Raw genomic sequence first — 14,405 nt, 5'->3', positions numbered from 1 at the left:
AGGTCTGTTTTTCTATCCTCCCAAACTGTGCAACCTGGCAGTCGATATCTATCAATCACAATTCAAACCGCTGGATTAACCCGCTGGCACGACCCAATCGATTGCGGTGGACATAATATCAGCCTCGGGAATGAGCAGAGGAAATTAGAGATTTCCTCGACTAGTACAATCACTCAATGGCTGATGCACGTAACCAACCGTCTACAATAGGTGCGGTTGGTCGGTCTGCCGTCTTGTTCCGGATTCCAAGCTCGCGAGCCCGATTAGTCAAGGCTCTGCCAGACTACTTGATGAATCTGAAACACAGAAGGTGCCATGGCATGTCGGGAGGGTATACGATGGGTGATTTCTGATCAGATGATATACTTGGGATGTTTTGATGCCATTGTCGATGAGGACACGGCCTAGACTTGCGCATTGCGGAACATGAGATGGAACCATGGTGGAACATCAGGCTTGGTACGCCCAACCGGAGACGATATCCTTATGTTCTCATTAGGCGCTGCTCGGAGCGTGACGAAGACGTCGAAATGCACATCGCCGCGTCAACAATTGCACCGAGCAAACAGAGGAGTTGGAAAGGGTAATGGCTGGGAATCTCCAGGGACTGTTGGAGAGATCGTGTCTGGACAGACAGGAGAGCACGGGGTGCTGTGAAGAAGATCTTGAGCACAATTCTGGACAATAATGATTCACAAGCAGTACCAGGACTTTGACAATGGCACCGGAAGAGGACCCTGAGCAATTTCAATCCGCCAGAGAACAACACGTTCTAACATCGACTGCGTTCGGGCAACCAACACCTTCGTGCTAGCAGCCTCAAGGCTACGAAAGTAGGTCTGGAACAGCACCTTTATAGTCTCTGTCTCCGTCCTGGCAATACTGGGTCGGGGCCCGAATAATTCTCTGCAGCGGAATTTCACGCGAAATTCAGACCGGGACCATAGACCAAATGACACCCTGGATATTCCATACGCGATACAATTCCGGAGCACCAACTGTGCTCTGTCGCCAAACGTGCGCTGCAGAGCCTTTCCCCATCTCCATCCAGTCGCGAACAGAGACCCCGGTCCAATAATCTGAACCCGGGGTAATAATGTCTGCACCAAATCGGCGAAACTTGACCTCCGACAACAGGGCAGATACAGCAATACACTTTCTCTCGTCTTTGATAGGACAGTTTAGAAAATACAAATCTTGCTACCCAAAATACGCCAGACACCACGCCCTGGATGATGCCTTCGTCTGGCATGCAACCCCTGAATCAACGCACTCATGTCAAGAAGACCTATCTTGCTATTCTTCAGATCATTTTCTCGTTAAAGTCTGGGCTGGTCAGTATGCATGGTGCATCATCGTCGCTTAGCAACGAACAGCCATGGCCTGGTGGTCAAACAGAGGGAGTGCAATACCAGCATGGTGCAGTTCTTGAAACTTTATAACCAAGTCGAGCAACCACGCAGACCTCAGGCAATACCCATTGTTTAGACAACGAAGCGTGGTGTATTCTCATTATGAAGAGTGGGAGACATAACGGTTCTTAGTAAGTTGGCTACGCATCACTCAGGCCCGGTACCCCTCTCGCATATTAAGACTTCGAGCCACAAGATACTGCGTATACAAGACTGCATGCCTGAGTACTCACCGGGGAATATCCACCAAGCCGAAGACTGATTCCGGAATATGGGGAGCCACAGCAGTCCAGAGCTTGTATATCAACGAGAGCATCACACGAGACTACTGCAGGCCTGGCCCTGATCAATTAGTCTTCGAGAAATGGATAAGGACGATGAGTTCATTCCCAATTATTTCATCCTGTCAATTGCTGTCAATCTGCCGCGTTGCTACATTCGGTAAAGATGTAGTGGCAGGGTGTCTCGGGCAAGAGTGCTGGCAGTTCCACCTATCGATTCTATCACCTATTGATAGGGGCCCGACTCTGCAAGCAGGCAGCAAGGCATTGACTGTGACCCCGTTGGAGATGGGAATTTATTCGCGACCAATAACAAATTATATTCTCTCACAATCCCATTCTCCTGCACTACTGTGCAACGACGACGAAACGTCTGGGAACCAAGGCCTTGGATCGGTGTAGAAGGACGCCGATCTGCTCAGGTTACTGATATCACGAGGATCGAATCTGGAAAGACACCGGGGGAAGAACAGCTCTGAGCACCATGTGTGGGATGCGTTCTCCATGGCTATACAAAATCAGGTGGCTGACTCGCATGCTGCAACGTGTCCCGGACTGCTGTCCTGTCTCTCACCAATGATATCAAACATAACAAAGGCTAGAAATATGGAAACATCTGGCCACATGGGCTGTGGTTGTCTCAGAAGCAGCGCTATCTATCAGGTCTGCAAGCAACAGGGTCACAAAACAGACATTTACGCCAACAGCATGGACCGGGTCACGCCCTCGAACCTATGTGTGGGCAGATCATGGTAGGGTACGCTACTGGCATGTAGCAGAGCTATAGATGGCATCGTTTAGCCATATACATTCGTTCAGTACCTCCGGCGTCACGGCTTTCTCCGCCCACGCCATCCCCCCACCTAAACAAAATCTTGCGGTCCGGTTACTTTGCCACCATCCTAGTGGATTCCCGGCTGCATCTGCGTTTTCCAAGATCGCCCGATCGCCCACTCGTCCGGAGCGACCCATCGCGAACCCTATAACACGAACATGAATGGCATCAAATACCAATGAAACCGCAGGGTACTTTGGCGTCACCTCGGGCCTCTTCAGCATTGCGTCTCCAATAAGCAGCCAAAACCCATTTCGTCATACAACAGGAGAAGAACAATCCTGATGAATCCGGTATCACCAACTCTCAGGGCCCACCGGTATGCCCTGCTTCGTGACACCCTACCAAAAGGGATATCATCTTGTCATACGAATTCAGTTGCTTTCCCATCTACCCCTTCTTTATATGAGCGAGTTTGGTCTCATTCCAACCATGATCTCGGCCTGGAGGCGCGGCTACCAGCACTACTGTTAATGCCTGCTCTGCACCACCTCCGGACTGTTCCCGGACCATCGTCCTGATATACGAGATTTCCTATGTTTTAGAAAACATGGCAATCGCACCGCCTATGTACACTCCCTTCCATTGTTTCAAGCCGGGTCCTCATGTGCCTCTACGTGATGTTAAGGGATGGTTCAGTCCATTCAAAAATTCTTTAATCCCCAAGACCCCATATAAAGCTAAAAGCACCTCTTAGCCCAGCGACATAAACTATCATCTGTCTCCTTTCTCGCCCACCACAATATGCAGGGGAGAATCAGCACCCTGGTCATCATGATGCGGGAGGTAATAACCAGACAAACAGAGCTCATGCCCATGTCCATGCCTCTACTCTACAACCCACCAAATTTGTGATCTACACCACCACCACCACCACTACCAACAACCAAGATATAACGCCGGAATACCCCACTATCCACCCATTGGGACAACTACTTCAACGACGCGCGCGACCCTTCAGGACAAGGCATATACCAAACCTTCAACTCTGGAAGTCATGCACGCTTCGGTCTTAACTGGGTTGGGAGTTTGTTGGTATTACTAACACCCTCACCTATGTTATGACCTTGTATATTATTCAATATGACTTGGAATGGTTGGTGTTTAAGTACTACTCATCGGGGTTTTGTGATTTGTCAGTGACACGCCTATGTATATATTTTATCCATACTATATAGTATTTAGTACCTTCTACATAGTAAGCTACCAGTCAATCAATATATAACAAATATAAACCTGATCCCACCCATTTTTCCTACCCAGGAAAAAAAAACAACACCACCACCACCTAACCTCTCATACTTTCCACTCACAAAAGAGGAAGAAAAGGAAAGGACGGAAACAAAAAAGTTGACTAGACTGGGGCTCGATCCCAGGACCTTATGCGTGTGAAGCATACGTGATAACCAACTACACCATCCAGCCGACTTGTTGTGATAACCGCTTTATTTATTTGGAATATAACTCCACACCACATATATGATGTATACAATGGATCAGTGAATGTAGGATTCAGGTGGGAGGAATAATGCGGGGTGTGGATTCTCTAGTATTTGTTTGTGGGATGGGAGGGTGGGGGGTATATTGGGTGTGGGATTAACTAATCGAATTTGTATTCCTAATTTGTATCATTCAGTATTGTAATTTATTATATCTTGGGGGCGTATCTGGATAGGAGAGATACGTATGTAGTAATAAGGGTTAAGAATCAGCTGATGAACCGTGGCAACCACAGACTCGTATTCAATCATTCAAAAAATCCTCTATCACTACTCCAAACGCTCACCCGTATTCGGGGAATAGCCCCAACGCCTACCCAAGATATCACTCATCATAACCCCAAACCCAATCAGCTGCTGGTACAATCACGCAGCCTCCGGGAACATCATCATCATTGATCCATACCTTAGGCAAACATCCAACGCCAGCATGCAATAATTCCACACAGATACCAAAAAATTTAAAAAAAAAAAAAATCATGCAAAGGTTGTAAACCTACACTCGGGAATCAAGAAACGTATCCAACCAAAGAAACAAAACTCGCTCAAGGGGTATATTCTGATGCGTACATCATAACCAGATATCGCCTTCTTCGCCGTTCACCCATCGTTTCCAAACTCCATCGTAGGCGTCCTCCAGATCACGAACCCAACGCGTCGTATCAAAAAGCTTGCTCGCCCACCGTTCCTGGAACAGCATCCGGCGGAGTTCTGACAGTTTGCCTCCTGCGCGGCCTTGCCCACCAGGCTGATACTTCAGACTCAGACAGAGACGGATGGCTTTGTTTTCGTAGTCGTCGTCCGACGACGCGATCAAGTCCGATCGAGCCTCGCGCCCGGCCTCGGAGTTCGGCAGAGCACTGCTCAGGATGCTGCTTGCCATCCGCGAGCACATCTTGTACTTATATCGAGGCAGTGTCAAAAGCGGCGTACCGCTCCACAGCACATCCGTCGCCGTGGTGTGTGCATTGCATTCTGGCGTGTCGAGGAATAGGTCCAGAATTTTGGCTCGGGAGATGTGCGTGTTTTTAGGTGCCACGTCGGTGAAGATAATGCGAGATGCCGTCTCTTCCCCAGCCCAGGCAATGGCGGTTTCCCGCAGGTTCTGCTCCCCGAGATCCGGGAAGCGGAGCAGCCAAAGGATGGCATTCGGAATGTGTGCCAGAATGCGGAGCCAAGTGCGGAACGTCGTAGGTTCGATCTGACAGGCATTAGTACAGGCTATGTCATCGTCGTTCTGTTCGCGCTTACCTTATACAACTGGTTGAAGTTACCCAGGATAATGGTGTCATCGCTGAGATTGGGAAACAATTCCTTTCGCATGCCCCACCGTCGGGCTTGCTCTTGCTCCCACGCGATCTGAGGATCCTGGGCATCAGGGGCACTCTGCCGATGATCACAGCAGAAAAAAGTGTCGCGAGTATAGACGATGTTCTCACCATACACCCAATTTTCCAGGTCCTCGCCGTGGTCTTCCTCCAGCAGTCGGTCCTCCATGCGTACATTGCGTCTTCCGGGCGAGAGCGTCTCCGGCGGAATCGAGATCTCATCGGCAAGGATGTAATCACACCACTCCGCCCCCAGGGTTCCTGCAAACCCCATGAAGGACATGTGGATGGGAGCAGGCCGAGCAGCAAAGACCTCGTTCCGCGCTCCGCGGGTGTATCCATTCAAATTGATGAGGATATGGATTCCATCCTCCACGATCTGCCGAACGAGTCGATCGACGGGCCAGCCGCTGGCATCGTAGAACACTGGGGCCTCCTTCTCGATCTGCTGCCGATGGATCGACTTGTCGCTCATCGTAGTGGCATAGCAGTATGCTTTCACCCGGGACGGGTTATGCAGGCCAAAGACCGACTGCATCAGATGGGCCAGAGGATGGTTGTTGAAGTCCGACGACACATACCCGACCTTGAGGTACGGGTTCGGAGGCGGAGGCGGAGGGAAGACGGTGGCGGGCAGCCACGGAGACCGCAGGGTTGCACAGGAGATCCGAAGCCCATTTCGCTGCGAGATCTGGCGGATCTGCTTGGCGGAGAGTGGGCAGGTGAAGGTATGGAAAGGTAGAACCGTGGGGGCATTAGGCGCAGTCAGGCCAGATGGAAGCTGTGGGCGCCGATACTTGGACAGGGGATAATCCTTGCCATAAACATACCGGTCCTGGTACCACTGCCAGGTGATCGATCGAGTGGCACGCTCCACGAGCTTGACAATCCGAGAGCCCTCCCACCGCTGGCCCGCCCATGACTGCAAGATATTGGCCAGAGTGCCAAACGTAGCCTGGTTGTGAGCACTGGCTGCGGGGACCAACTGCGCGCACAACTGCTCAATCACATTCGGGGTCAACAGCCCGCGACCCCAGGCCTCCCCTTCTTTGAGTTGCCGATCGACGATCTCAACCACCCGCTTGATCCAACCAGTCCCGGTCTCATTGGTGTATGCGTCACGGATCATCCCCTTTTCGTTTACATGCCACCGGTCCTGGAACCCATAGCCGTGGTGAATGCCACCGCGGCCGACCCAGTTGCACACGGAATTCAGAGCGTTGGCCAGGCCACACACTGCCTCGGCGAATTCCGGATTCACCTTAACAGCACGCTTGTAGTATCCGATCGCATCGTTGACGCGACCAGCATCCTTGACTGCGTTCGCCAGGTTGGCCAGGGCAATGTCAAAGTTCCCGTCACAATGAACGGCCTGCTCATACATTCGAATCGCCGCTTGCAGCTGGCCAATATCCTTCAGGAGGCTCCCGAGGTTGGTGTAGAGATGAGCATGCCGAGAGTCCAGGTGCAGCCCATAATTGTAGTACGCGAGAGCCAACGATATTCCAGTACCGGGGACGACCCCGGGGATTTCAGGATGTGGCATATCGCCGCTGGGACGAGGGAGGACCTTCTTCGGGGCATTGTTCTGAATGCCAGCCAGCAGGATACCGACATTGTTCGCGGTCGACGGACTCGGTTGGAGGGAAAGAGAAAGGTAGTAGAGGGCCAGAATGTCCCGAACGCCTGGGGCAGCGCGGGGGACGCCGGAGCTGGAGATGTTAGACATCCCATCCTGGTAGATCTTGGCCAGCGACAGTAGCGAATTGCTGGTAGTGGAGATGGCTGCCTTCCTTGCCAGACCTTCTGGCACATACTTGATGCCCGGGGGCGTTCCGCAGGGCGCGAATACCAGCTTGGACGTCTGCAGGGCATGGTCCGGATACAGGAGAATCGTTTCTTGCGGCCCGCGATGGCCCGGGCCCGGGTAAGCCTGGTGGTTGCCCTGCGTAAAGGCCGAGAAAATCTGCCGGATCAGGTTTTGGATTCCGTGGCGTCGTCTTCCCGCTGCAATCAGGATGGCGTCCTCGAAGGCTGCAGCTGCAGCAACATTGTCACCAAGAGCATACAGCATATTGCCCTTGGCGTGAACAAGGGCCAGCATTCTGCCGTTATCACACCCAGGGACTGAGTAGCCGCTGGAACCAAATCCAATCGAGTTAACATCCGCGGAGCGGTTTGCAGAGACCGACCGACCCAAGTCGTCATCGTAATCGAAGGACGCCTTTTCATAGGAGCCCATATCAGACGTGCTGGAAGCTCGGCTCTCCGCATCGCTCTCAGTCTCACTCGCATGTTCATCGGACGCGAAGCAGTCGCCGTTTTTGGGGTACCGTAGCGAATTCTGCACGAACTCGATGATGTTGACTGCTTCCTTGCCGCGTTGGTTGCTGCACAGAAGGCCGATCAGGTGTTCGACGGCTTCGAAAAAACTGGGGCGAAGCTTCACCGCACGAAGCCAGTGTTGCAAGGCGTCCTCTCGGCGATCCAGCGCCAAAAGTGTGGCCGCAAGATTGGAGATCGCCTCCACATGCCTGTGTATGGTTAGATATCTCAGCAAGCTGCAGATAGTCTCATACTCACGTTGCATCTCGAGCGATGATCCTGGAGTACCATCGCATAGCCTTGTGATAATCACCAAGGCCGTAAGCAAGGCAACCTCCCAGGAGCATCCCATCAATCCATTCCCAACCACTTTCCATGCAAAGATGTGATAACATTTCCAAGGACGATATAGCGTTTCCTGTGATGGAACCCTCATTTAACGGTGCGGCACCAAAGCGAGACGTCGCTGTTGAAGCAGTCAATCGTCCAGTATGGCGGAGTCTGTCCAGCATCTGGGTGTCAGACGCAGCTTGCGGGATCTGAGCCAACGAAGGACGCTCATAGCGGCGGCCACCGGCCTGGAAGTTGGAAGCGTCATTCTGGCCTGGGTTGCTGATAGCATTGGCCCTCTGGTCAAACTGGCCCGACGGGTAGCTGTTGTGACGGCTGGGTTCCACAGTATTGGTGTTAGAAAAATCAAGACCAGGCTGGCGAGGCGGTTTCGGATAAATGCTTGGCTTCAAAATCCGTTGACTTTGCCCCTCAGCAGCCGCATTCGAGATACTGTTTCGCCGTGCCTGGTGAATAGATGCAAGGAGATCGACGTAGACACCATGGGCCCACGTCAACACCTTCTCCTTGAATTCTGCGTTCGTTGCCGGTGGGGTTGCTGTAGAGCCTGGCTGGACCCCTTGGGCGCTTGCCGGGCCGGACCAGGATGGACCGCTGTCAGCGACCTGTGGACGAGATGAAAAGCCCGAGCTTGGATTAGGCTGGCGCGTGTGATACGGCAGTATTCGATGGCCCATCGACAGATCAACGGGCTTTTGGTCCGAATGGCGTCGAGGAAAATTATTCTTCATTGGCACATCGGAAGTGAGCATTCCAACAGGGCCCGGGTTCCAGGTCAGACTCGGATCCGGGTGGCTGCCGGAGGATATAGCACCCCGACTGAAGGGCTGCTGCCCTGCATCGAAGAAGTGGAGCGCAGGTGGGTTGGTTGCTTTCGCAAACGGGGTGGGTGAGTTAAATCGAGCATCGCGAAATGCCGCTGGGCGATACGGGATATACACCCCATCCGGCCAATACGGACCGTATGGCCCTGTCCCTGCCGGTGCTGTGGGGCCGACACATGGTTGAAGGGTCGCTGGAAGAACCGTAGGGACATAGGCGCCATTATGCCAGTAGAAACGCTGCTGGGATGGCTGCATCGGCAGCGATTGGTTCAACATGGAGTCCATCCCCGGCACGTAGTTCAGTGAGCGAACCCAACTAGTCCCATTCATCCCTTGAGCCATCTCAGTCGGGGCTGCATTAGCTCGGCTCGAGTCGTTTCGATATACGGGCGGGAAATTCAGGTGCTTCCCGGCTGAAGCCTGGTCCAGGCCAACTTGTTGCCATGTCTCCATTGGAAAACCAGTATGGGGTGGTAACAAGTGGCCCGATTCGATAGGTGAGACTAAGATATGCTTGCTCGCCGGGGGTTGGATGGTGATATCCCCTGGGGTGCCATCATACCCAGCAGCCAACGTTCCACTCGGCGTTTTCCTCCGTAATGCGTGTTCGCCAGCACTCTTCGAACTGGGCACCGGGCCTGTGGCATCGTGTACCTCGAGACGCTGTATGGGATGGGGGTATTGCAGTCGGGATCGAGCTGTCAAATGGAACGAGGATTTGCTCTGGTCGCTGCGAGGGAGTGATGTGAAAAACGAGGTGTTTGAGTCGTAAGGTCCGTGGGTCGTGTCGGTACCAAGACGATAATTGAGGTGGTGATGCGGTTGAACGGGGGGGAACGGTGCTACTGAGGGCAACATCTTGACCTCAGATGGTAACCACGCCGGTTTTGTTTCGCCGTGATTAACGATAATTATGTTCGATAGAGAGAGAGGGGGGTGGAGAGAAAGAGGGAGACCGCAACGAAGACGAAAAAGGAGGCGAGTAACCAAGAAGGAAGAATAGGAAATGCAGGGCTCTTGTGGGAGAGCGGTTCGGGGCGATCGAAATCAGTCAGTATGGTCGACAGAGTATCAAACTCGCTGGATAATCAACAAGCATCCTCCTTGAAACGTTTCCTACACCTCATCCTGGGCATGAGCCGGCTCAGTTGACACTCAGCGAAGGCCCCCACCGTGTTTCCCCGGGCTCGACATGAACGCAGATTGTGATCGAGGATAGTAGAGGGCGCAAGTGCGGGAGCCGCGGAGGTGAAGGAGAGAGGAGGGAGGAAATCGAATGGAGGCTGAGTCTGGGGCGAAGATACCATTCACGAAGCCGCTGGATTCCAGAAGATCAAAAAGACACGCAGGCGATCCGCTCCGACAACGCTATTTGCTGCGTGAGAGACAGGTGGGTGAAGAAGCGATGCAAGGGAGGGAAAGGGATCGAGACTGAGAGAACCACACAGCCCTAGTCAGCTTGCTAGAGCGCCCACACTGACGCAGGTGTCCGCACGACGCGATCAACCACTAGGCAATCCTGCGCTTGGCAGAAATGCTGTACTCGGCGCGAGAGGGAGTGAAAGAAAGAGGTTTGGGGGGGGGGGGGGGGGGAGAGGAGAAAAAAGAGTGACCGGCCGGGCTGTAGGCGGGCAGAGTGGGATGGGGAGGGTTCAGGATGAAGCCAGTGGTGGTAGGCAGGGAAGAGGTATCAATCGGGAGGATAGAGAAGAGGCCGGAGAACAAATCAGATCCGATGTGAAGACCGACAAAATCCGAATCAGGGAAACGATAGTGTAGGAGAAAGGTTGAACATGGCACCACTAGTTGATGACAATCACCACCACTTGTCTCGGGGGATTTGTTGAATTTTTTTTTCTTTCTATCTCTGGTGTAAAAGAGATTTTTCTGTCTGTCTGTCTTTCTTTTGCCTTTTTTTTTGTCTTGGATGAGGTTGATTCCCCTTCTCGGGGAAGAAAGAAAGTCCTGATTGGGCTGAAGTATTCCAACGGCGATGCCTCAGATCCAAGGCACGGCAGGGCTGTTCGAAGCGGAGAAGATCCAACGGCGGGCGGAGAGAGGTCAAAGTCACCACTCAGCACTCACCAGGGGCAAGGACCGGGCGCGATGAAAGGCAGGGGAATTCACCAAAAAGAAAGAAAAAGGGAAGTCCGGGGTAAGGATGGACGGCCAAGATGGTGAAGGAGAGAAATAATGGATGCGCCAGTGGGAGGAGAATAAAAAAAAAAATTCGGCAGGGAAAACGATTGAAGCGGAAAAGTATGGAATTGAAGCTCGTCCATACGAAGTCACTAACGTAGCAGACAAAGAGTCATCGACGACCCAAAGGCTCCATCAAGCGGGACGCGCATCATGACAGAGCGGAGCTTCCCAAACGCAAGCAGTGGGCGGCGGCAGCCTATAGCTCCCGTTTGGTTCTAGGGCGGTTCCTTTTTTGGGGTGGGGGGAGGGCAGCCTGAGTGGGCGAGAGGATGGACCAGCGGGAGTGGAGCCAATGGGCGTTGGCCTGGCCCCGGTGGAGTGGAGAAGGGAGGTTACTGAGTTGGGACGCGGGTGGGTTTTGGGCGTCCAGGTTGATTACTTGGTGGTGGTGGCTTGGGATGGATGGAAGAAAAAAAGAGAAAAAGAGAAAAAGTAAAAAAAAACGAGAAAAGGCAACAAAACAAATATCTACAGTATGTACTTGAGAATATGGATCTACGGAATACTCTGCGCATTATGCAAAGGGCCCCAGGCTGATATACTTACTCCTAGTACTCCGTAGTAAATAGATCTATCTATACAGGCATTCGGACAATGGGTCAAAGTATAACACGCGGTGGCTTGAATGGAAGGAGCGCCTTCAAGGCAGCGATGCGACCGATCCAAGGTACGTAGCCATCGTCAACCCGCAAAGCTCAAGAAGGAACCTCTTTTTCCTCCACCCAAAAACGCGAAACAAGGGAAACACGAACATCCATCACATCCCCGTCCCACCCCAAGGTACCGTAGTGCTAATTGCTACGATCCAACGGCCAGGATGGACCGGCGCTAGCCACCTGGGCGCAGAAGCGAATCCAGGCCTGGCGAACGTCAGTGGCCCAGCAGCCATGGCCCCCGGTCACGGTGGCGCCCGCCGTGGTCAAGCCTTGGGGCCTTGGGGGCCCATTGAGAGGGTTTTCGGTGATGAGGACGGATGGGCGATCTGGCACTTTCGGTGGGTTCGAGTGGAGTCCGTCAAGGACTGGCTGAATCCTCAGAAATTGGCGATGCAAATATCGATTTCACTATCAATATTATTATTATTGTTATAGTAATATATTTAATATCGACCGCGCAAACGATTAATATGGAGTGATTAATGTGGAGGGGTCCCGGGAGGTTTCCCTATATAGGAATATCTTAATATTTAATAGAAGAAGTCCCCCCATCAGGGATCCTCCTGGTAGTGACTGTACAGCATAGACAGTAGATAGAGGCAAGGCCAACATCATTCTGCAGCCCTGAATGCACCCAGAGGCTGAAAAGCAGAGCGCATGCCGCCTCGGATCAGGTGAAGAGTCTGAATGACGGCCACATCTCGTAAGTATATGCGGACGGAGTCAATGCTGTATAGTCCCGCTATACGTGGTGACTGTGGCTTCTCTTTGTCGATGAATCTCTGATAGGCCGCCTTTCCTATATCACAGCCTTCTAAGTTTCGAGCTTTAATTTGGCATGCCTAATTCCCGTCGACCAATACGGATTTCCCATCAAAGTCTAACAAACAACTACACAATACTATTTACTAGTAGTACCTCCTGCACAGCCATACTTCTACTACTATCTGCTAACCTCCCTATCTTCAATCTCGTGCATCAGGCAATCACATTATTATACTCCGTACTTATACTTCAAATCCCCCATTCAAGATTTCCCACCACCCCCTATAATTCATTTTCCCGGCCCAACTCAAAATCTAGGTCTCGGGAATAGAGGATCCATGAAACCTACCTCAGTTTCAACTTTTCGAGAGCCCGTTTCCCGTATCCAACCACTCAGGGCCGGTGAATTCAGCCATCCTTCACACAACAAAGTAAATGAGTGCTACAGTAAGTCTGGGTGAGTTTTCGCCATGGCCTGCGTTGTACCCCCATTTCATCCCACCCCCGGTCCGGTCTTATCCGCCCAGGCCAGTCGCAGGCCCAGCAAGTCAAGTAAGTAGGACCAGGATCAACGAGGGCGGCGGGAATGGGGCCGCCCGGTAGGTGATGATTATCCATCGGCCATGTCACGAGCGGTCTGGCGATGAGGATCGGCAAACTTTGCTACGCGCTGTCTCTCCACTTGCAGGCGCTTGGAGGAGGGGGGGGGGGGGGGTCCTCCGTTCGGAGGAGAGAGGGGAAGGGGAAGAGGGGGAAAATAATAATCATCGTGGACAATCGGGATACTAATCATGGCACAATGCATCACATCACCGATGGCAGTCGATCGGTCGTATTCCCATCAAGCTTTGCCGTCCGTATGGCGAGACATCCGGAGGATATGTCCATGTCGCGGTGCCAGCCATGTTTCACTTGAGAAAGATGGATGAGCTGGCCTGAGATCGGCCTGGTAGGCCTGACCTGGCCTGACTGACTGGCTGACTCAGCCAACGGGGTGAGTCACGAGCCATGTAAGTAAGTAATGGAAGTAAGTAATGGAGGTACATCAAGTCGATGGTGGATGGACAAGATGCATGTCGGTGCGCCTGCCTGTGCCTATCACAACGACCTGCATCCCCGAATCGAATCCCGATGCCTTGAGATCCATCACATTCCTCTTTTGCCTACGGTCGACCCAGGATTCGTTAAGGGGCTCCTGCAGCCGGGCGCGTATCAGGAACGCCAAAGGGCCACCATCCCAGTAGCCGGTGGGGACGCGTGGATTCTTCGGTGTGTCCGTGTCGCTGCCCCATCGGATTCCGGCTGGCTTGGCAAGATTCATCTCGCTTTCATTCTTCACACCCTCAATTAGATAGCTATAGCAACAGGCTGATCCAGGTGCCGATCGCAGGAAAATATTCAACGGCATTCTAAACGCCATCGGGTGACAAAAGGTAAAATGTACAAGGACTGAAAGGTGTATACATGTATAGAGTAAGATGGTCAAGAAATAGATTGCATTGTTCAATTTGATATTGGTCTACGAGTGGCCAGACAACAAGGTCTGTGGGAGTTTATGGTGTTGACCGTTAAATGGACCATGGTATCCATAGAAAGAAGCACGAGGCTCCCCTCAAGAATACCGCGGTGAGTAGCGGGTCGGTTTGTTCTTCTTTGCTTAAAATAAGCCTATACCACGTGGTATGATATTCGAATCCAGGCCCGGAGGCGGGAAACGACGGTAAGGGCCAGAGTGTTGCAAAGGTCATCTGAGTTCGGAACTCGACACAATCCAGCTTGCATAGGGCAGCAAGTGAACCATGGGAGACGGAGGGAAGGGCAATCTCAACAAGGAGAGTCGAGTGAAAACACTTATCACATTTCGAATGAACACAAGTGGGAATCCTAAAAGTCATGACTCGTAAAACAGGTTTGGTTCGAGAGAACA

The 14,405-nt window shown here is 52.3% G+C and overlaps 3 protein-coding genes and 1 non-coding gene across 4 annotated transcripts; 2 read left to right on the top strand and 2 right to left on the bottom strand.

The window, feature by feature from the left end:
- Positions 1-3,879: 3,879 nt before the first annotated feature.
- BO94DRAFT_t33 lies at positions 3,880-3,953 on the bottom strand. The gene has a single exon. It is a non-coding gene; the product is annotated as a tRNA-Val (tRNA).
- A 559-nt stretch (positions 3,954-4,512) lies between these two features.
- On the bottom strand, positions 4,513-9,922 carry BO94DRAFT_133566 (UDP-N-acetylglucosaminyltransferase). The gene is made up of 3 exons (XM_025605667.1): positions 7,939-9,922; positions 5,279-7,889; positions 4,513-5,228 (listed from the first exon to the last, which is right to left on the bottom strand). Exons 1-3 carry the CDS (start codon positions 9,711-9,713, stop codon positions 4,599-4,601), a joined length of 5,016 nt encoding a protein of 1,671 aa, XP_025472448.1. The 5' UTR covers positions 9,714-9,922; the 3' UTR covers positions 4,513-4,598.
- A 517-nt stretch (positions 9,923-10,439) lies between these two features.
- On the top strand, positions 10,440-11,166 carry BO94DRAFT_133555 (uncharacterized protein). Its single transcript, XM_025605666.1, has one exon. The coding sequence runs from the start codon at positions 10,665-10,667 to the stop codon at positions 11,034-11,036; it is 372 nt and encodes a 123-aa protein (XP_025472447.1). The 5' UTR covers positions 10,440-10,664; the 3' UTR covers positions 11,037-11,166.
- Positions 11,167-12,965: 1,799 nt separating this feature from the next.
- On the top strand, positions 12,966-13,458 carry BO94DRAFT_133464 (uncharacterized protein). Its single transcript, XM_025605664.1, has one exon. It carries the CDS (start codon positions 13,122-13,124, stop codon positions 13,392-13,394), a length of 273 nt encoding a protein of 90 aa, XP_025472446.1. The 5' UTR covers positions 12,966-13,121; the 3' UTR covers positions 13,395-13,458.
- The last annotated feature ends 947 nt before the right edge of the window (positions 13,459-14,405 follow it).

The sequence above is a fragment of the Aspergillus sclerotioniger genome (genome assembly GCF_003184525.1).
Source record: "Aspergillus sclerotioniger CBS 115572 chromosome Unknown BO94scaffold_2, whole genome shotgun sequence".
Taxonomy (NCBI): Eukaryota; Fungi; Ascomycota; class Eurotiomycetes; order Eurotiales; family Aspergillaceae; genus Aspergillus; species Aspergillus sclerotioniger.
Note: the sequence above shows the minus strand (reverse complement) of the source record. Positions and strands in the feature narration are given on the sequence as shown.